This window comes from Anoplopoma fimbria, chromosome 4, assembly GCF_027596085.1.
Source record: "Anoplopoma fimbria isolate UVic2021 breed Golden Eagle Sablefish chromosome 4, Afim_UVic_2022, whole genome shotgun sequence".
In the NCBI taxonomy this organism is placed as follows: domain Eukaryota; kingdom Metazoa; phylum Chordata; class Actinopteri; order Perciformes; family Anoplopomatidae; genus Anoplopoma; species Anoplopoma fimbria.
In genome coordinates, this window is record NC_072452.1 from 4,770,814 (window position 1) to 4,796,681 (window position 25,868).

Below are 25,868 nucleotides of genomic sequence, written 5' to 3' on the forward strand. Positions count from 1 at the left end.
AGTACTGGTCTTTATATACTTGATATACTTGCTGTAAATAAGATAAATTCAATTTGAATTGATAATATTTCTATGGTAATTCTGTGTGAGATTCTGCACATGGATGACACTGTATTGTCATAGTGGTTGTGTTGGTTAATAGATCGTATTATACGCAGTACAATCCAGTGTGAAACACATGGGAGTTTATCAGGTAGACACTATCCAGTTGGTAAATGCAGGACATAGTGTTTTTGGAGACATACGTTGCAATTTTCTTGGCCGATTCCAAAGTCTGACCTTCAGATTCCGATTGTGGACGATTCCAATTTTGTCTTTAAGAGATGTGATTGACAACACAGCTCCAGACTAACTTTTTTCACCACCAGCCTCTTTACTTTGTGATTGTCATCTATAGTGGTTGTTAGCTTAAAAACCCAGAATTTAAATGATTAGGATATAAATGATTGTATTTTTATATAAAAATATATATATATTGCTGTGAAAACATCTCCTTCAAACAACTGGAAATTTCTCTCCAAAAACTATATTTTACAAGATTACATTTTAACACAATACAACTTTTTACTGAGAAGGGCTAGAACGCACTATAGTGCAAGTCAATGCAACCTCAGTTAGCTGTGTTACGGTACTAGGGACACACCCAGGTCACTGTGAGCGGCATGCATGGGAGTGAATTACAGTGTCTGATTAAGTCGTTCCAAAGATATGTGTGTGTGTGTGTGTGTGTGTGTGTGTGTGTGTGTGTGTGTGTGTGTGTGTGTGTGTGTGTGTGTGTGTGTGTGTGTGTGTGTGTGTGTGTGTGAGTGCGGTACATGTGTGTAAATGTGACCAGCAAAATATCTGAAATACCGGTCACTGAATGGCCAATCTGATCCAGCTGCCAATCAGTCTGTGCATAGTAGCCCTTTAATTGGAACATTTATTGCATCTGAACAATGTGTGCTTGTTAAGGTCGTCGTTGCACTTCCTGCATGTCTCCATCGACCTATTGCTTGCCAGGCAACATATTATATTTGACGTGTGAATGCAGCTTGCTGTAAAACCTTCTGTTATGTGACAGAGAGACAATTGATACGAAGGGGTTCAGCAGCAGCTGTTGTTTGATCAACAGGAGGCTTTAACCCGAGGCACACAAACACACCTGCTGAGGGGAAAACTGGAAGTACACATGGATGTTGTGCATTCTGCAGCTATTCTTTTCTTAAACTGTGGTCCTCTGGTTTGGACAGTGTTTGGTCTACGTTGAGGTTTACCCTCCGCTACTTGTCTGTGTGTGTCTTGTTAATGTGGACACAGATTTATCTCAGGTCAGAGAGTCTCTGCTGTGCTTAGGAGGTGGCAGAGTTTAATTTAGCCTGGAAACCTGAACCTCAGCCTCCTCTGTCAGCTCCTTCTCTGGGCCCAGAGGGCAACATGCAGGCTAGGGTCTGTGGGGGTCTTATGGGTGATAAATGAACGATTAACTGTTACTATTAGCTCATACAAACAAAGTGAAATCATGATGCACAAACTTTTCTTAAATTTGTCATATACATACATGACATTTGATCTCTGCATTTAACCCAACCTAAACATTTTGGAACAGCGGGTCACAGTGAAGGAGCAACTTTGGGGTTGCAATTCCCCGTCATAGACAGGATCCATTAGGCTGTCAGATATGTGTTACACTTAGGCTACATACGTTCCAGCCCGGCTCAAAGGCTGCAGAAAAAAGAAGGGGGAGAACAGAGGAGTATAAAAATAATAAATTAACACATTTACTTACAAAGTCATTTAAAAACACAATAATCAGTATTGTAAGCATGTGGGAAAATGTCTGAAACAAACAGAACCAAAACAGCGGCCAAGTGCCAGCCAGCAAACAGAGGTCCATGTTAAGGTGCTGAGCCACAGGTGTGGCTCATCAGCTGATGCTCAACACCCTGTGGCTCAGGCGTGGAGCGGGTCTTCCTTCAGGTAACAGATCTGCGGTTAGAGCCCTGGCTCCTCCAGTCCATGTCGACATGTCCTTGGGCATCCAAAATTGTTAATTAACCTCATTAACACGTACCTGATGGGCGGGCGGCACCTCGCATGGTGGTGTTAAAGAGCTTTGAGTGGTTCTAAGACCAGAAAGGCACAGTAGAAATCCATTAACCATCCCTAGTGGATCAGAGGGCTCATCATCACACAATGCACATTTAGATTTGAATGGTTCACTCCCTGATGGACTTTCTATGTGAGTGTGTGTGTGCATGTGTGTTAAAGCGCACATCTGGGTTTATATGTATCTGTGTATGTGCGTGCATGGTAGTGCTTCGGGCAAATGAGAGTATAAGGGAGGTTATTTTTCTCTCATATTACAACGTCAGACATGACTACTCAACTGTGTTACAATGATGGCTCATGCATATGCAATTTTCAGCTGTTTTGTTGCACTAAGACACAGAGAAACTAGTTGGAATTTGGATATCAAGGCAGCCATGTTTATTTTGTGAACTATGGATTTCATACGTAAGACTGCAACAGGAAACTGTTCTCTTCACTCTCTTCATACACAATACTTCGGCTTCCATATTTTATATATATTTCGTCTTATATACTCTTTTTTTTCCTGCCAGGAAGAATCCAGGTAAATATACACTTCTAGTGTTTTTATCCTTTGTCTTGTACCTTGTAGTTGTGCATTCTATTCAAAGTTTCATTTATTTTATTTTATTGTATATGTTTTGTCTTCATATGTCAGTGTTGGATGAAATCTGTGTGTTTTTGCTGTGTGTCTTTTGAATATTTGGACATGTGTGTGTTACATATAATGACGGAATCAAATGGAATCAACCACCTGGTGTTGCCTCTAGAACGTCTGTCCGAATAATTTCCAAGAGAATAACACAGAAGTTTTTTTCCCTATGACTATTCAGCTCAGCTTCTTAATCCTTCAGCAGGAGCAGACTGTGGTGACAGCAGGATTTTGGAGAATATTTTTAGCACTGCGTTCACTTTACTGATGGACAAATACAGAATCTACTGTCATTTTACAGGCTTCAGATTTTGAGGATTTCTGCCACTCTGTGTATATTTCAAATTCAAACTGTATTAATCTCAGGAACAGAATCAATTTTTTTTCAATCAATTAACCACGTTGCTTCCTATCAGCCTTTTTTGTACGTCTGCTACAGAATAAACAATGGTATAACATATAGTACCTCAATGCCATTGTCTATCCACTTCTTTAAGTTTGCTGTTAACCATAAAATTTACAAACATGCACTTTATAAAGTTTTGACTCACAGCATGTTAATTAACATTTGCCTTTCAGTGCTTCCACTTGCATTTTGCCAACAATATATCTAACACCAATAAGATTTTGCAGATTTGCATCTTAGCTAGCATAGTGCAGGCTTTGACATATATAGGGAATATTTATGCATGCACATAAGTTGTTGTTTTTTTGTAGAGAAATGATTATTCTGCAAAGAAAACTTGAATTTGAGCTGTTCTCTGTTCTAGTGATCACATCAGGGCATAACACTGACCTCTCACTCAGTTTTGTTCTAATCCCTGCTCTGTGGGCTCTGAAGTCCTCAGAAACTCGCTGAAATGAAAGTACCATTACCATTCTCCTAGTGCTTCTCTACTTCCCAGTTACCAAAACGAGCACTAACAATCAGACTGGAGAAAGAACAGCCAACCAGGAATGACCTACTCATTTTGTCAGATTGGCTGAAATTAAATTATTCTTTGCGTGCTTTTAATTCTTCTCTTTTTTTGTAATAATTGATGTGCTTCCAAAAAAATCCTTTTCTTTCTCAGAAGTGAGGCACAGATTGAACTCTGTAGATGCCGACTACAGAGTAGACGCCTGAACAATCCAATTCAACAGTCCTGTATAAATCAGACTTTTGTGAACCTTTTCTTTGTTTAGAAAGGTGATGATTCAACTCTATTGTACTTTTTAATGCTGTTATGTTGTGTTATGTGTGGTCTACTGGACTGCTTTTCTACTTAAACTGAAGTCACTGTAATTCATCCCATGCAGCTCATGTAGGCTCTTTGTCAGAGTCTGACCTCTGCACACCATTTCACCTCCATATATATTTAAATATAAATGCTTCTCTATTTTGCTTTTTAATATATTTTCTTTAGTTGTCCCTACACCTCAGCAGTTAAAAAGAAACAAAAAAACCTTTAGTATCCAAAGAGGGTTTTTTGCTGACCATGCATGCTCTCCTAACCCTAGTTATTATGTATACAGCTAAATGTATTCACACCTGGGTGTCGGCCGTAACACATGTTTCTACAACACTGTGATAAAAGCTGAGGTGAGGAGAGAGAGTGACCTGTCTGACTATCTGCTTCTGTCTTTGTAGAGAGAACACCCTCCATCACTGCCTCCTGGAACGCCTGAAACATGGCTCAGTGAGTCACACACACACACACACACACACACACACACACACACACACACACACACACACACACAAATAATTAAAGATTATGCAATTATTGAAACTAAATTGGTTTGTGGCAAACTTTCAAAAAATTAAAAAGTAAAGAAAGAAAGAAAAACAAAATGACTGTGAGAAACACTCAGACTGGTCAGTTCATTTTAAAGTTTTAATTTCCAGTGTGCACAAAGTCTCAATATCTTTTGTCATGAGATTTTAGAATAACAAAGTTCCCAGGCTACATATTTAGGAGTTATAGCAGGAGTTAAAGCAGAGAAACATAATCAGATATACTGGTTTCCTGTTCCCTGCTGATATGCATCATGTGCTGATGTGTGACTGTGCAGCGTCCAGAGGGTAGAGAAGAAGACCAGCACCATGTCCCTGACCATCTCCTCCTCCTCCTCCTCCTCCTCTGCGTCCTCCACTCGAGGGCTCCCCACCTGCAGCCCCTCCTCCACCTCCTCCTCCTCCACCGTCCTCGCCCAGAGACACTCCGGCCTGGTGCAGCCGCTGTGTGTCAGCCCTCAGAGGGTAACTGCATCCATCAAATCACCTCATTTGATGGCTGTACATGTAGTTAACTCATTCAAAGAGTGGATTTAGTGTTTGGCATCAGTCTTTAACAAATCAACACAAAATCTAATGATTATGACATGAATGAAATGTATTATTTTCTATTTCCAGATTCAGAGTCCCATCTGCAATCAACAGTTTACAGGGAATGGAGTGGCCCCTACTTTTGTTAAGGTAAAACACACTTTAATCTACTTACACATACAAGGCTAATGCAACCTAGCATTTTATTATATACATCTATCGTGTGCAATACATTTTCATTATTTATTTTCTTTTATTGTCTTGTTTTTGTCTTGTTCTCTGTTGCTGCTGGTCACTGAAAGTCACCAAACATCATTTTGTTGTATGCCCATAAAGTTTCTCATGTCCCATATGTATATACTGTAAATTAGCATGGAGCAAAAATATATAAAGAACATCCGAACAATGTCTTACATGAAAAGTATTACTGATAACATCCTCTAACACTGATCCTCTCTCCGTCTCTGCGTCCGTCGTCCTCTTCCAGTGCCTCCATGATGTATCCACGGTGAATGGTCAGCTGGTGGTGATGGAGTGCAGGCTGAGGGGAACCCCCCCTCTGCAGGTCATGTGGTACAGAGAGGACGAGCAAGTCCTGGACTCGGACGACTTCAGGATACTGCGCAAGAGTGAGCGTTTGCGGGGTCACATGACTTGGACGTGATTTTAGCTACAGTTACCAAATTTAGAGGTCCTTTTTTTTAAAACTGCATGAACAAATAACTTCAGGATTATATTACAGCGGACTGTGTTATGAATGTTATGAGATGTGTAGCAGCTTGGATTTATATCTATGGTGATGAGTTCACATAAAAAATAAATGACTTTTCTCTCTTCTTGTTTTTCAGAGGCCAGCTCTGCATCAGTGCCAGGTAGGGTATTGGTTCTACAATAATGCTTTTAAAGAAGTGATTCTCAATCAGAAAAGTGTTTTATTTAGTTACTTTAGTTTTGTTTTTGTGAAATTATGGATACTTTTGTCCCTTTGTGATCCTTCATGAAAAAAATGTATCCATGGTTGAACAGCTGACGACTCATCGACCTGACTTAGGCCATGCCTGTGATGGGGGGTTATATAATGCTTAATTAAAAGGGGTCCCATGCTAAAACAAACATATTCACAGACAAACTGCTTATACTCATAGTCACTATGAGTATAAGCAGTTTGTCTGTGAATATGTTTGTTAGGAAAGATATGTGTGCAGCAGTTTACCCACTATAATAGTGGGTAAACTGCTGCACACATATCTTTCCTAACTGGATTATTGATATAGAGAGCTCTGCCACACTGTCGGCTCTGTGTGGATATCATGCATTCATGTACAATTTTGTAAGCAACCTGTACAGAATAAGGGACAAAAAAAATCACTGGTAAATGCTATGTTTTCTTATTCATCAAGAGATAATTCATATTTCTATTTTTCGCCTCTCTTGGGCCAAAAAACCTGATGTCTTTATGGCTCTATAAGCAAACATTCACACCAACAACATGCATTAGTTAATGAGTTAGAGCACTTCACCTGCAGCTTTCATCCTGTGTGCACTTGTCATTAAATAAAAAAAACTGCATTTATGTTGTGGCGTCGTCCTCCTGCAGAGGAGCTGTGTACACTGGTGATCACGGAGGCCTTCCCAGAAGACTCCGGCCTGTTTAAATGTGTGGCCCTCAACTCCTTCGGCACGATCTCCTGCTCAGCTCTCCTGGAAGTTTACAATGGTTAGATGGCTCATTTATATAGCACTGTAGTTCACCCGTTGAACTGTATAAACCATTGAAATGATCAGCTTTTAGCTTCACTCATCGCTCTGTGTACCCCGTCATGCAGACCTGGAGGAGCAGCTGGAGGTGGAGGCCGTTGGACAGCAGGAAGCGATTTCTCCCCGGCAGGAAACAGAGGCGGCGTTCCAACAGGACACTTCCTCCTTTGGAGAGAGTGCAGAGGAGGACTTCCCGTCTGAGCTGCCTGACTCCATGACCCTCCCCCCACCTGAGTGGCCCGACTCCCCTCTGGAAGAGAACATGCCTCTTGCAGAGTGAGTAGATGATACACACACGTCAATCTAAGTCAGTCAGTTTTTAGAAGCATTATTTAACACTGCCCCAGGTATTATTTTTGTGGCGCTATTCATTATCTACAATTGTCTTATTGTGGAGTAAAAAAAACACATTCATTTTTCTTGCACAAATTTCCCACACTTATTACCTATAGTTACTTGCAGTCATCAATCACAAGAATGTTAAATGGTAAATTGTATTGGCTTTATTGTATATATAGTAAACACAAAGTATAATTTCAGTTTATTTAAAAAGCTTATAAGTGTATTTATTTATCCATTTATTCATTCAATCATTCATTTACACACTTTTTTTGTATGGCATGATTGGCACATCTCAAGAAATCTAACTGGCTGTCAACAAAATAAGGTCATAAAAAGTTCCTTATTATTCAACCTGGTTGATCAGTTTATTGGAGACATTAAAGCTGAGTTTAGAGCTGGGCAATACAGAGAAAATCAAATATTGTGATATTTTGGGCCATAATTACCACAATATCTGTATTGCAGGGTTGACAATTGGTGCTTTTACAAAAATATTTACACAAAGACATTTTTGGTAAATAATCATAAGAACATTGATATAATGACTAGTGGGTAAAGGCAGATAGTAGAAGACCTAGGATAGTCTGGTAAGTTCAGAAGATTACATTTGTTTACTGTAATACAGCCTTTTAAAAAAAAATGGAAACTACAACACCTATGCCCTATTATGCTATTATGATATAGAAAATCTGAGTTTGTTACAGTATCGTGTGTATTTCCTTTAAGTAAATGGGTTCAGAGCACGTTTCCTATGTTTAAACTGTTGCAGTTCCTCTTTAAATCCAGAAGAGGTCGCTGTTGCATCATTCCAAAATTGAAGAAGAAGACAATTTTCAAGATCACCCTTCTTTCTTTCTTAATTTCGAGACTTAAGAAAAAAAACATGAAAAAGGTGTCTTTCTTTCTTAATTTCGAGACTTAAAAAAACAAGAAAAAAAACATGAAAAAGGTGTCTTTCTTTCTTAATTTCGAGACTTAAAAAAAAAAGAAAAAAAACATGAAAAAAAACATGAAAAAGGTGTCTTTCTTTCTTAATTTCGAGACTTAAAAAAAAAAGAAAAAGAACATGAAAAAGGTGTCTTTCTTTCTTAATTTCGAGACTTAAAAAAAAAAGAAAAAAAACATGAAAAAGGTGTCTTTCTTTGTGTGTGTGTGTGTGTGTGTGTGTGTGTGTGTGTGTGTGTTTTCACTGAGCCTCTGAACACACACACACACACACACACACACACACACACACACACACACACACACACACACACACACACACACACACACGCAGTTGTGATGACGACCTGAGCTTTGGGGGGGGGGGTGAACCAATCGGCTTGGACCCGCGCGACCCTGAGGTCTCTCTGCCTCGGGAGCGCGCGGTGTCACCTGTTCCTCGCTCAGCCTCCCTCGCTCAGCCCGGTGTCCGGACTCCTCTCCGGGACAGTCCCGGTCACCTCAGCCAGCGCGCAGCACCACCTGTAAGGGAGGCGGTGCAGAGCCCAGGTAAGGATCCATCCGCCTGCGTCTCTTCAGCCTGCCGGAACTTTTTTTCTCACCTGGAGTCATAGTTTTAACCTCTTGTTGTTTGTTTCTACATCCAACGCTTCACTTTTAAACTAAGTGTTCTCATGTGTTCGTACACCGGGAACAGTACCGGGTTTGATTTGTCCTCCGGGAAAAGGTCAAACCGTGTTTAGAGCACTTGGAAAGTGGACATCGGTCTATTTTGGGGCTCTGTGTCATCGGCCAAAATGAAGCTGACGTCACCCATCGCCGGTACTCCTCGTGTTACCTGAGCTGCGTCACTGCGGTAGCTCCTCCCTCTTTCACTGCGGTAGCTCCTCCCTCTTTCACTGCGGTAGCTCCTCCCTCTTTCACTGGGATCCTCTGGAGCTGCTCAGTTCAGGGACCCATCATAAAAATGGGTCTTTATTTGTATTTTTACTGTTGTGTTTGCAGTTTGCCAAACAGACCATACTTAAGTGATTATTTTTTTTATCTTGTATTTAGTGTGATACTAAATACACTTATGGTGCATTCACGTGCAGGAGAACAGACACTAACTTCTGAGCACAATGTTGTGTTTGCAGGTTTTTTGATATTGCACCACTCATATATTATTATCAGCTGGTGTGAACAACTGGATGTACGATATTCAAAGCTACACCAGGAAAAAGTGCATTAAAATCACAGCACATGTAAAATACCAGGAAGGATGCTTAGTTAATATGAGGACATATTTAATCTCTTGAGCTTTTTGTATCATTGCTGTTTGATTAAGTGCAGCATGTGTGTAGTTAGTGAGTGTCATATGGTGTGAAAGGAGTATGTTTGACTGAGTGTAATGTGTCCAGAGCTATGATCTCATCTGTAATGTGAAGTGCAGACATGGCGTCCGTGTCCTTCAGAACCCCCCCTACCTCAGTACTCAACCATTGTCTGACTTTTAAGGTCACTGTGAGGTTCTTTGGCCAACTTGAAGTTCATCTGATGGTTATACGAGGAAGATGAACTTTATGTCTGTATTGGGATGCTGTTGGTTTGGTCCCTACAGTAAAAAAAATAAGGCTTTGTTCTGATGAGAAGGTGTAGCGTGGTTATTATGGTCAGGTAAAGATTACTCTCAATCCTGAAAACAAATTGGGCTTTTTCTTGGAGGCTTTTTGTATGGCATGATTGGCACATCTCAAGAAATCTAACTGGCTGTCAACAAAATATGGTCATAAAAAGTTCCTTATTATTCAACCTGATTGATCAGTTTATTGGAGACATTAAAGCTGAGTTTAGAGCTGGGCAATACAGAGATGTGGCCATGATTACCGCAATATCTGTATTGCAGGGTTGACAATTGGTGCTTTTACAAAAATATTTACACAAAGACATTTTTTGGTAAATAATCATAAGAACATTGATATAATGACTAGTGGGTAAAGGCAGATAGTAGAAGACCTAGGATAGTCTGGTAAGTTCAGAAAATTACATTTGTTTACTGTAATACAGCCCTACTATGATATTATGACGTACAAAATCTGAGTCATATCTAGTATCATTTCATGTATTGATATAAAATCCATATATTGCCCGGCCCTAGCTGAGTCGATGGTAAGTTACCGTTGTTTAATTGTATAACCACGTTGGGTACTATTTTGAAAGGTCTAACACTGTGTGATGCTTCATTTGTATACGATCACAAGTCTCTCACCGCCCAGTATGAATAATGTATCTCACTACAGCGTTGAAGTATTTTCAGAATCCAGCAGAGACTTTTATTTTTTCAACGTTTACCCAATTCTGGTTCAGCGTTCATGTTGTTGTCCGTCCTGTTGTCGCCGGTCATAAAGAGGACTTAGGACAGCTTAGAATTATTTTACCCACGATGCCATGCAGATCTTGTGTGTGTGTGTGTGTGTGTGCGTGTGCGTGTGTGTGTGTGTGCGTGTGTGTGTGTGTGTTTTTAAAAAGATTGGGTCACCAGTAGAGCGTCTGCACCTGCCAGCTGATGTCCGAATTCCAAGACCAATATAGCTTTGCCCGCTTAATCATACAAACACAAATACACTGTATATCACCGTCCTAAATATCACACACACACAAACACAAAGTAGTATTTAAAGAACAGAAAGTACAACTCAAACTCATAAACATCATGGTTTCTTTGTATGTAAGATTTACTCATGTTGACTTGTAATTCTTAACAGTAATCATTGTTGTATGACATTCAGGTGTGGCACTTTTATGACCCTGGTATTCTGTGTGCTGGCTCACTATCATAGGGTACTGGGACACTTTAATGGAACAGAGGCATGGTTAATGTCATAGGTAACACCTGTCATCTGGCTGCTATGATATGTCAAAATGTCTGCTATTGAGTCCGAACAATACATAAGCATGGACATATATGACTGCCAAAAGTAATATATATATATATATAATGTAGAAACTACTAGTACAAAGTATATTCACCAAAGAGCAGTGTAGTTTTTAGCTGCCAAATATCCCGGTCAGATCTTATCTTTGTCACAATTCATAAATAATCAAATTTAAGAGACTCTCGTGAAAAATGTTCTTTATGTTATGGGTTAAAAGAAAAAGAAATAATGATGTTCGCAAACTCTCTGTCTGACCACAGACTGCATCCTTTAAGGAGGTTTTAGATTTCCATTTGTCTTTTAGTTAGTGGGATATTTCAAAGATTACTTTGACCAATCAAACACTCAACATTCTGCTCATTATTTGCATGCTATAGAATCCAAATTCTTATTTTCTGGACAGCTTGCTCTAACGCATCCAATGAAGGCCATTTCCAACTACACACATTTTCTGCCATTCAGAAAATCTGTGTCGGCTGATGCTGGCTTTGCCAACACTGTCTTGTGCCCTGAGGGGACCAGGAGAAATGCAGAAAAACAGTGAAAGTGTGTGAGAGGGGCCAACGATAGAGAGTGCTATTGTCATTACGCTCCTGTGTAGCCCAGAATACATGGTAGTCATGGGAACAACATTCTTTCCTAGCAGAAAAGTAGAGGACCAGGAAGAAAAACTACTGAGTGGGCTGGAGAGGGAGCAGAACTATTGGTATCTGATACTCTCATTAGACAGTCCCTATACAGCATGTATTCTGTAGTTAAAGTTACTTTTTAATGTAACAAATCTCTTGATGTACATAGAGGCTGTTTCATATAGTTGTCTGCTGAAATTGTATCATGGTGAGGTTCAGAATCAGCGTTGAGTGACTGTGATGCCAAAATGGCAACCAATGATGTATAGGTGAGATTTATACATTTTGTGTATTGTTATCTTGGTGTCAACCCTCTTCAAAACAACAGTACAAGAGCTACTGTTGTTCAGATCCTAAAAAGCAAAGTGAGCCCACTGAATCCATGTGATTTGAATCTATTTATGAGAAGACCCTGCATCTTTTTCTAGTCCTCTTTCATGCAATCACTCAACTTTTGCCTGTTTAGATTCTGCACTGTATTTAGGAGCAATCGTTTTGTCCAACTGTTTCCCAGAGCCTGTAGTTTACATAAATCAATTCTAATCTTTACATTTAATGTCTGTTTTTGTTAGTTTTCCAGAGCCTCAGCCGGCCAACCACTCCTCTGAAGAGCCCTTTGGTTACAGCGAGGCGGAACGTGCCCTGAGCTCAGGGGGCCAAAGGTCACCAGGGGTCACCGTCCGAGCCTACACGCCCAGCCCTCCACCCCCACCCTCACCTCCACCACCCACCCAAGTCAAGGATAAAACCCAAGGGCCCAGGCTGTTCAGCCCAACCAAGCTCAGTTTTACTGTAAGAACATTTCTCACACAAAGCTGTGTGCTCTCTGAAAACCCTTTTGCTGCAGGTGTTAATAGCTGCCACCAAGCTGAACTACTGTCTTGTGTGACTCAAGTTTGATTGTTAAATGGTAACGGAAAATCCTAATGGCTTTAGAGAGAAAACTCCAGTTGTGTTGTGTTGTAAATGTGTGTCTTCTCCTTTTCAGTCCTCCCAGTCGGTAGGCGACAACATGAACCTTTCAGACCTGCCTACCTTCACTCCCAGTGTCTTCGCTCCCAGCGCCTTCAACTATGAGCGACCACGGCATTTCATCCAATCCCAGCCGGCCTTTCAGGCACCCAGCTACGACAGTGTTCTGAAAGAGGCCCAGGAGAACCAAAACAACTCCCAGCAGAACCTCGGCAGTTACCAAAATAGTCCAAATGTCACGGAGACACAGAGTCAAACTAAAATGGCATCCAAGCAAAGTCAGTCTTTTTCTCAGGCTCAGTCGGTGTCCAAGTCCTTGTCACAGACCCAGTCGCAGTTTCAGTCACTAAGCCTCGCTCAGAGCCAAACCCAGTCTGTCGCCCAGAGCAAGGTCCAGGTCCAGAGTCAGGTCCAGAGCAAGGTCCAGGTCCAGAGCAAGGTCCAGGTCCAGAGTCAGGTCCAGAGCCAGGTCCAGAGTCAGGTCCAGAGTCAGGTCCAGAGTCAGGTCCACACCCAGGCCCACACCCAGGCCCAGAGTCAGGTCCAGAGTCAGGTCCAGAGTCAGGCCCACACCCAGGCCCAGATCCAGGCCCACACCCAGGCCCAGATCCAGATCCAGACCCAGGCCAACGGCACGGGCAGGTCCTCCCCTCCTCATCCAGTCTCAGTTCTCCCATTTCCGGTCCGGCCTACTCTGCTGCACCTCCTCAGTCCTCCAGTGCCCCCATGCTAAGTCCTTCTGCCACCACCATCCCGGCCTCCTTATCCTCTCTCCCCGCACCACCATGCGTTCCACCATAACCCTCACCCCCAGTGTCCCAAGTGCCACCGGCCTCGGCAGTGCCACCCTGCCGGCCAATCAGGACTCCATGTCCGCACCCGCTGCCTACCTCTGCTCTGTGCTGCCCTCCCAGTCCGCCTTCTCCCCTTTTTCCTCCTCCAAGCTGTCTCCCAACTCCAGCCTTTCCCGCCTCCCAACCTCCCCCTCCCGCTCCCCACCTGCCCCCTCCAGCCCGCTCCTCCCTATGAGGGCCTCCTCCTCTCGCTCCTCAATCCCCCAACAGCCTCTCCCAGTGTCACCTTCCCTCCCTCGCTCCCCTCTCTCTCCCTCCTCCTCCTCCTCCTCCCTGCCACAGCCCAACACTCCCAACGGTCAGAACAGAGTACCTCCTGCTGTGGTCTCCTTGCCCGCAAGCTACAAGGGAGCGCCGATCATGTGAGTCAAAGTAAACATCAATGTGGCATGCCATGTCAGTAGGTGTCCCCTACCTTTGCTCAATGTCAGCGTGGATTGGCTCCAGCCCCCCCGACCCTGAGTAGGATAAGCGGTTACGGATCATGGATAGATGTTTACACACACTCGATTTCAAACTGTAAAAAGTGGATTTTGTCTTAGTTAGGTTCATGAATCTCTGATATTTTACATTAAATCCATGATGGGAAATCTTTTTTATAAAAAAGCATGGAGCAGTTTTTGCAGTCACTGTATTGAATGCATTTAATAGCATCTATTACCAGATGTCCTTGCCTTCTTTCATAAGGTGCAACGACTTGTGTAGGTCATAGCAGGTTTCCACTAGTCAGCTAAAGACAAGGGTTCCAGAAGTGTTTGTTGCACCATTAAAGGTCTTAAGTGACATTTTACATCTTTGCTTCCTACTAGTGCTCTATTTAACTTCTGCTTCTCCCTCCTTTTTACCTCCCTCTCTACCATCAGCCTTCCCAAGCCCATCCTGAAGAAGTCTGTAGCTCCTCGGCCGTCTTCCTCTCGCTCAACAGATGAAGACATTCAGGGCTCCAAAGACGCCCTCATCCAGGATCTGGAGAAGAAGCTGCGCTCTAAGGAGGCCAGGAGGAGAAACAGCCAGGTGTGTGTGTGTGCGTGTGTGTGTGTGTGTGTGTGAGCGTGTGTGTGCGTGTGTGTGTGTGTGTGTCCTGCAAACTGTGTTGGAAGAAATAAAAAATAAGAAATACAAAACATTCCCCCCACTAATACACATTACAGCCCATTTACACGTACAATGTGTTCCTGTTTGAATGTGAAATATTACATAACTAAAATAGTTTACCATAACAAACTACAACACGCAATCTATGTGGGTGAAAAATGACATATTAACAGTATACAGCTTCATTTTCAAACAGAAACTGTCCTATGAGGAGCGCATGGCTCGTAGGCTGCTGGGTCCAGACAACGCCAACAACATGTTTGACCAAGACAGTCTCTCAGACTCACAACCCGACCAGGTACGACAACAAGCTTTTTCATTTAGGGAGTGGACTTCATGATTACTAGAAAAAAAACGTTCAAACAGCGTGTTGTACTGATGTGCGTTGCAGTGCTGACTGTGATGCAAAGACATTTATGTTGGCGCTGGTCCAAAGCCCATTAGCTTCTCTATTGCTATTAAGTAAAGACCACACATTAGTACAGTCATTTGGGTTTGAATGGCTGCACATGGAGCCCCCTTCCCTCTCAGGGCCTCCTGATGGGCTCCCGAAGCCAAAGTTGGAAAAGCCTGGCAGTATAATCAGCAGCCCCAGTGAGCTGTCTCTGCTTTGACCAGTTGTCTCTCTCTCTCTCTCTCTCTCTCTCTCTCTCTCTCTCTCTCTCTGTGTGTGTGTGTGTGTGTGTCAGAAAAGCCTCTGTCGCTCACAGGGCTTTGCACCATCTATTCTCTCTATTTTGCACACACAGACACACATTTGTCAGCAGCTATTTCTTGCCTGCTTTCTGAGAACGAGCCCCTTTCACTGGTGACAAGAGGACTATTGTATCAGTAAACACACACACACACAGAGTTACCCTCCTGGCGTTTTGTCCAAATAAAACGGTTGGTTTTCATAGCTCAAACCTGTGATTACCTCTGCTTATATGGGTCTGTTTTCTGTTACAGCCAGATTCACCAGAAGGAAGACACACAGGTGGACTCTGGTAAATAACCATCATTTATGTGTAAATATTGCGCATAATATTTAACTCAGGATTCCAGTCAACATTGAATGTGTGATTTTCCCCTTGAGATTCCAATCCGGCAGGGCAGAGTTTACTCACTCCATGCAGTTGTACAACAAAATCCATCTTTTACAAATATGTGGATTAAAATCTATGTTGGTGATTTTGTTTTTCAGGTTTGTCCAGCACATTAATATATGACACTTTGTTTGATTGCATTGACCGTTACTACTACTTTGTAGCATAAATCACGAGTGCGATATGTGGATAAACAAATCTTGCACTAGGAGATAGGTATCGAGATTGACCTAATGATTACTTCCCAAACATGCTTCACTAGTTTCTCATGAGTTCTTGAAACTAAGAAACTGTGTATCAAAGTGAGATTTATTCACTCCCATGGCAGGGTGTTTCTCCAAGAAGAAAAATCTAAAATACATATTTTCCCTCTTGTAGTGCTATTTATCAATCTAGATTGTTTCGATGTGAGTTGCAGAGTGTTGGAGATATCTGCCCTCTCTTTAACATAATGCAACTATATGGCACTCAGCTTGTGGTGCTCAAAGTGCCAAACAGTACATTACAAAAACTCAGCAGTCTCTTTCCAGGAAATCGAGACCCAGGTACTCAACATAATCCACAGATCTTGTTGGGGTCAGTTTCATTTAGGAACTTTTTTCTGTCTACCAAACTACACTTGCTAACTGTATCACTGCTCAGAAGGAAGCGTGCATCTAATCATGGGAGCGAGAGGCTCATAGCTAACCGATACTGCTAGCTCACCTAGCGCCACTTGGCTAGCTAGCATTACAGCTAATGTTACATCTTGTTGCAGACATTTCTATGGCCAATATCTCAAACACTCAGCAACTCACACCAAAATAAATCTAGATTGAAGCCAAGCCAAATGACCAAATTAGAGTTTTGTACTGTAGAAGGAACTACAGGTTGAAATAAAACCCAAGCATGGAATTAATCATTTTGCAACATTACTCCATTTTTATGGCATGTGAGGTAGAAATAGGAGGATTTCAGCCTGTGTTAACTTAATCGCCACAATGTGTTGTGCTATAAATATTTCTAGTTGTCTATAAAGAGGGATCGAAATGGCTTAAGTGCTTCATTCAGTATCTGTCAGAGGACAGAGACAGCTCACAAACACAAGCAACCATACTGATGCTGATTCCCGTTCTGTCACTGGTTGTCTGTAAATCCAAATCATTGAAAGCTTTAAGTCAACATCTCCCTCTCCCTGCAGGGGGAGGCGCCACACAGGGACAGATGAGAGGGGAAACGAAGGCTCAGCTATCCAGGAGAAATGTTACGCTCCTCGCTTCCTCCAGGTCCCATCAGACCTCACTGTAGAGGAGGGACGCTTCTGTAGGATTGACTTCAAGGTGAATCTCTCATCCATTTTCAGGTTTATTGATGCACTCAAACCTGTGTTACACAAGCTCGGGGACTTATACATAATACAAAAAATCAATGCAATAATGGTGCGGTCATGTTCTCAATCCAGGTCGGAGGCCTCCCAATGCCAGACGTTTGCTGGTACCTGGACGGTAAAGCCATCCGTCCGGACGACTTCCATAAGATGTTGGTGTGTGAGAAAGGGATGCACTCATTCCTCATAGAGATCGTCACAGTACACCACGCCGGCGTCTATGAGTGTGTGGCCAGGAATCGAGCAGGGGAGGGCCGATTTTCCATGAAGCTTGATGTACTAGGTAAAAAATGTTACTACAGTAAATCCTGTTTTAAGGCTGGAAATGTTGTCTTTTTAAAATAGAATCTCATTCAAGTGCAGCTTTATAATGATTGGGATTGATTTATTTATCCATGGGGTGGAAGAGAATTTAATCACCTGTGCTGTGTAACCTCCTCTCTGCAGCCCAGGAGGCTCTCCGTCCTCCCACCTTCGTCCAGAAGATGTTGAACTCCAGAGCTCTAGAGGGTGACACTGTTCGGTTAGAATGTAAAGTGGACGCTTCTCCTTCTCCACAGCTCTTCTGGAAGAAAGATAAAGACATGCTGCGCATCGACCCAAACAGAATGAGGTACCTTATTTCACCACACTCTGGCTTAACTGCACACCATTACTGCACATCAAATGTAGCGTCCACTGTCTGGTCAACGCTGATGCGCCCGAAGTGGGTGCAGTGGCATTTTGAGTTAGCGTAAAGCATCTACAGTGTAATCAATATTTTTACAGTCATGACCCCACAAAAATGACTACACGACAATATTCACTACACTACCTGCCCAGCACCAAATGACACACAGACACAGTAAGCTACTAGCTGGTACAACATAGTGAAGCTGCTAAAGAGACAGATATTTCCCTTAGAGAAAACATTCATTCAATTGAATTCAATTCAATTCAATTCAGTTTATTTTCACAAATTACAAATTTGCCTCAGAGGGCTTTACAATCTGTACACATGCGACACCCTCTGTCCCGGAACCCTCACATCGGCACAGGAAAAACTGGAGGGATCCTTCTCCCAGGATGGACAGAATGCAATAGATGTCATGTGTACAGAATGAACAGCATAACAGAGATACAACACATTCAATGTATCATAAATGATTCATATAATCACAGTAGTAAGCAGAGTAACAAAGGGAAAAAATGAAGACTACTTATAATAAAAACAGCAATGACTATAGTAGAATTAAAATAATGATATAGGGAATAATAATAATAATAATAATGGAAGTAGCAGTGGGTGTCAGCCGGGTCACAGCAGGAGGCACGACCACGGTCCAGGTACCACAACGATTCATGGAAACCTGTGAGGCGAGAAAACAAAAAGGGCTTCATGGTAGAAGCAAAGCCAATAAGCGTAATGGTACAGGGAATAGTAATAGTAATGTGACTAATAATAATAATGGTAGTAGCAGTGGGTGTCTGCAGGGCCACAGTAGGTGGCACGACCACAGTCCAGGTACAGCCACGATTTATAGAAACCTGCGAGGCGAGAAAGCACAAAGACTTCAGGTTAGAAGCAAAGCCAATAAGCGTAATAGTACAGGTAATAGTAATAGTAATGTGACTAATAATAATAGTGGTAGTCGCAGTGGGTGTCAGCAGGGCCACAGCAGGAGGCACGATCACAGTCCAGATATAACCCTGATTCATGGAAACCTGCGAGGCGAGAAAGCACAAGGACTCCGGGGAAGAAGCAAAATCAGTAATGTGCATAAATAGGAGATTAATACATAAAGATGGAGGGAGAGAAGAGGAGAGAGGAGCTCAGTGTATCCTAGGTAGTCCCCCGGCTGTCTAGGCATATAGCAGCATATCTAGGGGCTGGACCAAGACGAACCTGAACCAGCCCTAACTATAAGCGCTATCAAAAAGGAAGGTCTTAAGCCTGCTCTTAAAAGTGGTGAGTGTGTCTGCCCCCCGGACTGAAACTGGAACCTGGTTCCACAGAAGAGGAGCCTGATAACTGAAGGCTCTGGCTCCCATCCTACTTTTATATACTCTAGGAACCACAAGTAACCCTGCATTGATTGAGCGCAGCTCTCTAGTTGGGTAATATGGAACTATAAGTTCCTTAAGATAAGACGGTGCCTGACCAGTTAGAGCTTTGTAGGTAAGTAAAATAATTTTAAATTCTATTCTTGATTTAACAGGGAGCCAGTGCAGAGAAACTAATACTGGAGTAATATGATCTCTTTTCTTAGTTTTTGTTAGAACACGTGCTGCAGCATTCTGGATCAACTGTAAAGATCTAAGAGACCTATTAGAGCAGCCTGATAATAAGGAGTTACAGTAATCTAGTCTAGAGGTAACAAATGCATGAACTAGTTTTTCTGCATCACTTTGAGACAGGATTTGCCTGATTTTCAAAATGTTACGTAAATGAAAAAAGGTGGCCCTTGAAATTTGTTTTAAATAAGAGTTAAAAGACGCATCCTGATCAAAGATAACTCCGAGGTTCTTAACGGTAGTGCTGGATGCTAGAGCAATGCCATCTAGAGAAACTATATCGTTAGATAATTGATTTCGAAAGTGATCTGGGCCTAGTAGACATGCTTGAAGTTTAGAGAACTGGTTAGTTTCGTCTGGCTTAATCGATAGATATAACTGGGTATCATCTGCATAACAATTAAAGTTTATTGAGTGTTTTCTGATAATATTCCCTAAAGGAAGCATATACTTTAATCAGATCAGCTGAAAACACAACTGCAAATTAATATAGCTGGATGTGTAAATAAGCAACTGTTTCTCAATGTCTACTTTCTGATGGACCAACGGGGCTGGATGTTTTAATCAGACCAGAGGAAATAGGTCTGTGTGCCATGAAAAATAATCTCTTTGAAAGGGTGCCATTGCATTAAAGAGCCATGTGCACAGGTAAAATGATGTGCACAGTGAGCTTTAATGCTATTAAAACAGGTTTGACAGTGAATAGGTTTATTTCATTGTGTAGGTGTAATTCCTGATGGCAGGTCACAGCTATACTATTAATAGAAAAATGCACCAATACACAGTTTATGCTGCCTCTTATTCACACTGGACAATATGCAAAATCATCTGACGTCGGAAAATATATGATATCTGCACTAATTCATTTCTCATATTATTGGTAGCATTGTTTTTTTTTTTTAGTGTGCACATGTTTTTGTTGTATGAATGCTCAGCCAGCGTAAGGAGGCTTTGGCCACCATGTGCTCATAACTTGTGATGAAATAAACATTAGAATCTCTCTGTTCGTTCCTCCAGTCTGTATCAGGACGGTTCAGGCCGGCAGTGCTTGCTGCTAGAGAGGGTGATGAAGTCTGATGCCGGTTGGTACACTCTATCCGCCATCAATGAGGCTGGCATGTCCACGTGCAACGCCAGGCTGGACGTCGGCAGTAAGTAAACCTTGTGTGTGTTCAGCTATCTATGCAAATTGGCTTTAAAGGGCCCATCTCAGCTATCTAGTTACCATAGTAGCGCAGGCTGTAAAATCAAACAGCATATGGAGAACGCTGTGCGCTCCACGCTACAGTGAATCCAGCTCTACAGCCTGGAACGCGTCAAACAAATGCTTTGTTATGCGATCGAGCTGAAACTTGATGAACGCATGGAGCCGTTTCAGCTTTCCTAAAGAATACCGCAGTGATCACTGAGTCAGAGTGATGAGTATGGAGTGCATCCACTGATGAGAGAGGGGGAGAGAGCTCACTGGAGGAAAATACAACACAGCTATTAGGTTTCTGCTCGATCACGTAACACGCCATCTGCTGTGTGGAGAGCGAGCTGAGTGAGAGGACCCATGAAGGCTCTGCAGGGATCTACCTGAGCCTCAGTTACACATGAGCTGGACTCACAGACGTACAGAAGATGACGGGACCACATAACAATGAAAAGATGGAGGTTTTGCACAGTGTTTTATCGTGTATGCAAGAGTTTGACTTGAAGTTGGTGTAATAATAACAATAGAGAACTTCCCTCAAGCATCAGTAGGGGAAGCAGCCAAACAATTCAGGGTGAGTGAAGACAGTGCCACTTTATTGAGTTGATACAGCAGGTAAAATAAGTATTGAACACGTCACCATTTTTCTCAGTAAATGTATTTCTAAAGGTGCTATTGACATGACATTTTCACCAGATGTCGGTAACAACCCAAGTAATGATAAAGTAATGATAATAAAATGGAATGACACAGGGGGAAAAGTATTGAACCATACAGGAGGCGTCTTGAAGCTGCCATTACCAACAAAGGCTTTTGTACGAAGTATTAAATACATTTCAGTAAGCGTGTTCAATACTTTTTCCCTGTGTCATTCCATTTTATTACACATAACTTAATTTCTGAACTTATTTGTTTGGTTTTCTTTGTATGTATGGATTACTTGGGTTGTTACCGACGTCTGGTGAAAATTTCATGTCAATAGCACCTTTAGAAATATGTTTACTGAGAAAAATGGTGACGTGTTCAATACTTAGTTTACCCGCTGTATATGAGGGCTAATAATATTATTGTTACAATTATTGTCACAATTCCCTCATCACCACAACAGGTTTCTCCACAGGTACAAACAATAGGTAACAATAGGTAATTAGCATGAGGAATACTTCCAATAGATCCTATTAATCTGTTTGGTGAACATTTGCCGGGGAAAAAAATGACTGTTGATGTTACAGAGACGTTTTTTTTTTAGGATCTCTTTTTATTCTAAGATGCATGCTTTGGTTTGTTCTGTGCATTATTTGTGTGATATCATTGAGTATTTGTACATTTGGAGGCTTAATGAAATATGAAAGGTAGTGCAATGAATACTACAACTGAATTTGCAGCAACAACCACACAGTATAACTATAAACAGTGACTCACTCCAGAAGACTTGTACACACATACTGTGTGGAAAGCCGTGGACTCACAAGCGTGTGTTGGTTCCATATCTGGCTCTGAGCCATGCCGGGCTTCCCGTGCTCTGGGGTGCAGGGCAGAAGAGTTATTTTCAGACACCTGGCATGAGAGGAATGATAAGCCAGTTGTCCACCAGTAAAATGTGGCGCTGCAGTCGGTGACACTATTACTGTTATTCCTGTGATTAATATAAATAAGCAATGAAACTGTGTGTCTTCAATAAAAAAAAAAGTATAACAGCTCCACACTCCAGTTTTTGAAGTACCTGTAATATCAGAAAACCAGTCGTATATTGTTTTTGTAGTATCCCACAAATAAGTAATATCCTAGATTTAAAACTTCACATTTACAATTGAAGTTGTCAATAGGTTAGACATATAAAATAATAAAGTAATGAATCCAAATATTAGGTATTGCTTTTAGTTAACATTATAAATGACTGTTATAGCATAATAATATTAGTACAGTTAAATAAACCTGAACAAAGTAACAGTCAGAATTGTGTACATGTGTTACTGATCGATAACACCACAGGACAATAAACATAATATCATGACAATAGAAACCTGGCAATACATTGCACATTGCATAGCAATAATGGTTAAAAAAGTTAAAAGTAGTAAGTAATGTTGTTTTTTCTACTGTTTTTTTTTGGCTTATTTATAATACTTGTTTTATTTTATTTTTATTTTTCATTTTTTATTTTATTTATTTTTTTATCTTATTTTTATTTTATTTTTAGCTTGTCTTCTTCTGAACAACTTTACTCTGCGCTGTTGTAAGTCTGCAAAGTCGGGAGAATTGTGTACATATGTTACTGATCTTATCTTAAGGTATCATTTGATCTCATCGTTCCCCTTCTCCTCTGGCCCCTCGCAGCTCGCACGGCCCCGCCCATGAAGACGGCCCCGCCCGGCTCCAAGACGCTGAAGCTGCTGTCCTCTCTGAGCCACGTGTCCTCCCTGAGGGTGGAGAGCCCCGCCCAGCACACCGCCCAGCACACCGCCCCTCTGTACGAGAGCGAAGAGCTGTAGACCCCCAACTAAACCCAGTCACATCCTCACAGAACCATCACACACCTCACAAGAGTTCAACTGGGCCGCAGCCTGTATTAGCCGTCATCTCAAGGGTAGATGTGATTCTAACTGTGCTTTGGTTCAGATCAACACTACTGCAGCAGACCAGAACACTTTTGAGGCCAATGCATGTCAGGTTACCAAGATTGTGGGTTTTATTGTTGTACTAAATTATTATTTGCTATTTCTTGAACCAATTAAGTTTTCGAGATAAAGTTACATTTACAGGAAAAGTATTCTAAATAGACTGTGATAGGGTATTTGATTATTTTTCTTCACTATCAAAAGAACCTTTCTTCCACCCGTTAGATGTTAACGTGTTGAGGAAACGACAACCCTCGCCATACGGAGCCCTCAGAGCTCCTCTGAGAGACATGTTTCCACAGTCAAGTGCCTTCTGAGTTAAAATAAGCGCCCTCATGCTGCCCATCTGCTGCTGTGTGTCACCACTGTGCCTGTCCCGTCTCTGTCTGCGTGTTGCTAAAGGCTGCAGAGCTGATCTTTGATACATGGCTATAAGCCCGTCTGTTCTGCTCTCAGCATAAGCGGTGTGTTTAGGTCACTGATATATTAATAGACCTGGATACAGTGTGGCAGAGTCAGACCTGCTGCCAGTTTTAGCCCAGCGGACAACTACAATACTGCAACGCCAGACCCCCTGTAGTCCAGAAAGCGTTTTCCTCATAGAAAGCTGACGACAAGGATATCTCAAACAGCACACGAGGTGGGAGAGGTGTCTGTCGCTCTCTTTGTTGGTCTATGTTTGAACAACAGGAAGCAACTTAAGAGTACAGTACACATTGGTGATGAGTGTGTCGACCCACAACCCGCGGGTCGGGCGGGATAGGGGCTTAGCTCCCTAAAGAATGTCACAGGTTCAGGCGGGTGGGTCAAAAAGTGACAAATCAGCTTCAACTTATTAAAAAACGTATAGACACATTGTCTGCAATAGGCTTTTTGGGTGGTTTGACAGATTGACTCTTGTAACATGTCGGGGGTAATTAAAAGAAAACGCTGAACCCACCAGTACCCACAGTCCAACACTGCAAACATCTCCCTCTGCACTTTAACCCTGACGACTGCCCGCTGCCTCATCCATCACCTGCTCTCCTTTTCTTCCAGCTCACAGCTGATTTTGTGTCTGAGCCTTCCGAACTGAAGTTCCCTGTCGCTAAACTACAGCTGCTGCTTCTGATGACGTGTGTCTGTAGAGCTCCTTTAACTGAAGAGGGTATCTGACGGTTTAAAGAGAGCTCAGATGTCACTCGCTGCTCAGATTCTCTGCTGTGGAATGAATTCAGTCCTATATGTGTTTTTAAAGTTGGTTGCTATTGTTACTTGTACGTGAACGAACTGAGGTTATTAGTGATCAGTGTTGGAGCTTGAAGAGTTTTCATATCAATGAGTTAGACAAACAACTATAGGCCGCCACTCGGAACACAAAACCTGATCTCAAAAGACAAAACATACTTTTATTTGAGCACATCTGCAGTGCAGATACATGATTTTACACTTCAGTGCATTGATTCTGTCTGTTCAGTTGACCGAATGCTCCCCGTTTCTGACGAGAGCTTTGAATGAGAAGATCTATCCAAAAGACGCTTGATTTGCTCACCTTGGAACTGCTTGGTGTTAATGTCAGCCAGGATGTCTTCTCACAGAAACCTGGTATTTTTGTCTGGATCTCCATGCAAAGAGATAATCTGGTATTAACCATAAGGGCCACAGTTCAGTCTGCTCATGGTAGAGATCCCCTTTAAGATGCCCAAAACATCTGAGGTCAAAAGATTTACTTCCACTCAGAACTAAAGGTTCAAGATGAAGTATATCTTCAGTTTTTCAGTGTGTAAACGTTGGATTTTTCTGTTGAGATTTTAAACAGCAGGTAGTTGTGTGTGTTCTCCCTGAGTATTGTTTGTTGTGTAAGTTCTACTTATCATTGGATGAATGAGGAATAAAGTTATGTGACCCTGGCTTTGCCTCCTGTATTTTTTTTTAATTTAATAGTTTGACACTGTGTTCAGAGAGATACGGTCTTCTTTTGGTTACCAGAAAGATGAACCAGGGCCTAGATCAGCACTCCGCCTCAGAGATGCTCAGTGTGGTACCGGAGTCATGACTTTCTGCCACAAGAGGGAGCTGTTCTTCCGTTCAGCCGCTGCTCCTCCCATCACTTAAAGGCTTTTCATCTACTTCCACAAAGCTCATATCACTTTATATCAAGACTTATGCACAGAGCTGGTACTTAATAAGCAGGAGCCAAGATGTGTCTCATTTGTTTTCCTCTCCTGCATTCATTTCATCTTTGAGAGTCGACTCTGTTGCACATTCTCACAAATCACGTTTTTTTCTGTCGAGCGTCACAGCATTTTAAGTTTTATTTAAGGCTATTCAAGGACATTGACTTGCATTATGGTGCGTTCTGATCTACTCAGTACAACTGACTATTGGGCGAAAGTAAATTATAACACAATCATGATATTTTCAAATGTAATCTTTTAAAATGAATTTCTTTGGCAAGAAACTTGAATAAATACAGTTTTGGACGATGTTTCCAAATGACAACAAAGCAAAATTATATTATTTGTAATTTGTGATGGTTACCTTCAAGACGATTGAAGTAATTTTGCAGAATGGTCGTTATAGTACTTTATTACTTATTCATTGTCATTACAATTCTTATAATAATAATAATAATAATTGTAATAGTTTTCATAGCAAATTATACAAAGACTTTCTTTGACGTACCATACTATGACATTTTTATGACATGCTATGGAATTACATTTTTTATTTTATTTTACTCTGACTTTGTGTACTATTCTATGACATTTCATATAACATTTTTATGTGTTATTACATACTATACTATGA

At 41.7% G+C, this 25,868-nt stretch overlaps 2 protein-coding genes and 1 long non-coding RNA gene across 3 annotated transcripts; all 3 read left to right on the forward strand.

Annotated features, from left to right (window-relative positions):
• Positions 1-3,809: 3,809 nt before the first annotated feature.
• On the forward strand, positions 3,810-4,912 carry LOC129090583 (uncharacterized). The gene is made up of 3 exons (XR_008531195.1): positions 3,810-3,911; positions 4,353-4,401; positions 4,778-4,912. It is a non-coding gene; the product is annotated as an uncharacterized LOC129090583 (long non-coding RNA).
• A 214-nt stretch (positions 4,913-5,126) lies between these two features.
• Positions 5,127-13,324, forward strand: LOC129090106 (palladin-like). The gene is made up of 7 exons (XM_054597624.1): positions 5,127-5,180; positions 5,518-5,659; positions 5,879-5,902; positions 6,628-6,747; positions 6,857-7,064; positions 12,192-12,411; positions 12,608-13,324. The coding sequence occupies exons 2-7, from the start codon at positions 5,560-5,562 to the stop codon at positions 13,322-13,324; spliced, it is 1,389 nt and encodes a 462-aa protein (XP_054453599.1). The 5' UTR covers positions 5,127-5,180; positions 5,518-5,559.
• A 52-nt stretch (positions 13,325-13,376) lies between these two features.
• Positions 13,377-24,958, forward strand: LOC129090105 (myotilin-like). Its single transcript, XM_054597623.1, has 9 exons — positions 13,377-13,807; positions 14,309-14,459; positions 14,737-14,838; positions 15,489-15,526; positions 16,806-16,944; positions 17,067-17,274; positions 17,439-17,604; positions 20,283-20,416; positions 22,798-24,958. Exons 1-9 carry the CDS (start codon positions 13,377-13,379, stop codon positions 22,950-22,952), a joined length of 1,524 nt encoding a protein of 507 aa, XP_054453598.1. The 3' UTR covers positions 22,953-24,958.
• Positions 24,959-25,868: the final 910 nt, after the last annotated feature.

Coding starts and splice junctions, on each gene's coding strand:
- LOC129090105 (XM_054597623.1), top strand. CDS start 13,377: ATGCGTTCCACCATAACCCTCACCCCCAGTGTCCCAAGTGCCACCGGC. Junction 13,808..14,308: donor TACAAGGGAGCGCCGATCAT/GTGAGTCAAAGT, acceptor CTCTACCATCAG/CCTTCCCAAGCCCATCCTGA. Junction 14,839..15,488: donor CAGACTCACAACCCGACCAG/GTACGACAACAA, acceptor TTTCTGTTACAG/CCAGATTCACCAGAAGGAAG.
- LOC129090106 (XM_054597624.1), top strand. CDS start 5,560: ATGGAGTGCAGGCTGAGGGGAACCCCCCCTCTGCAGGTCATGTGGTAC. Junction 6,748..6,856: donor TCTCCTGGAAGTTTACAATG/GTTAGATGGCTC, acceptor CCCGTCATGCAG/ACCTGGAGGAGCAGCTGGAG. Junction 7,065..12,191: donor GAGAACATGCCTCTTGCAGA/GTGAGTAGATGA, acceptor TGTTTTTGTTAG/TTTTCCAGAGCCTCAGCCGG.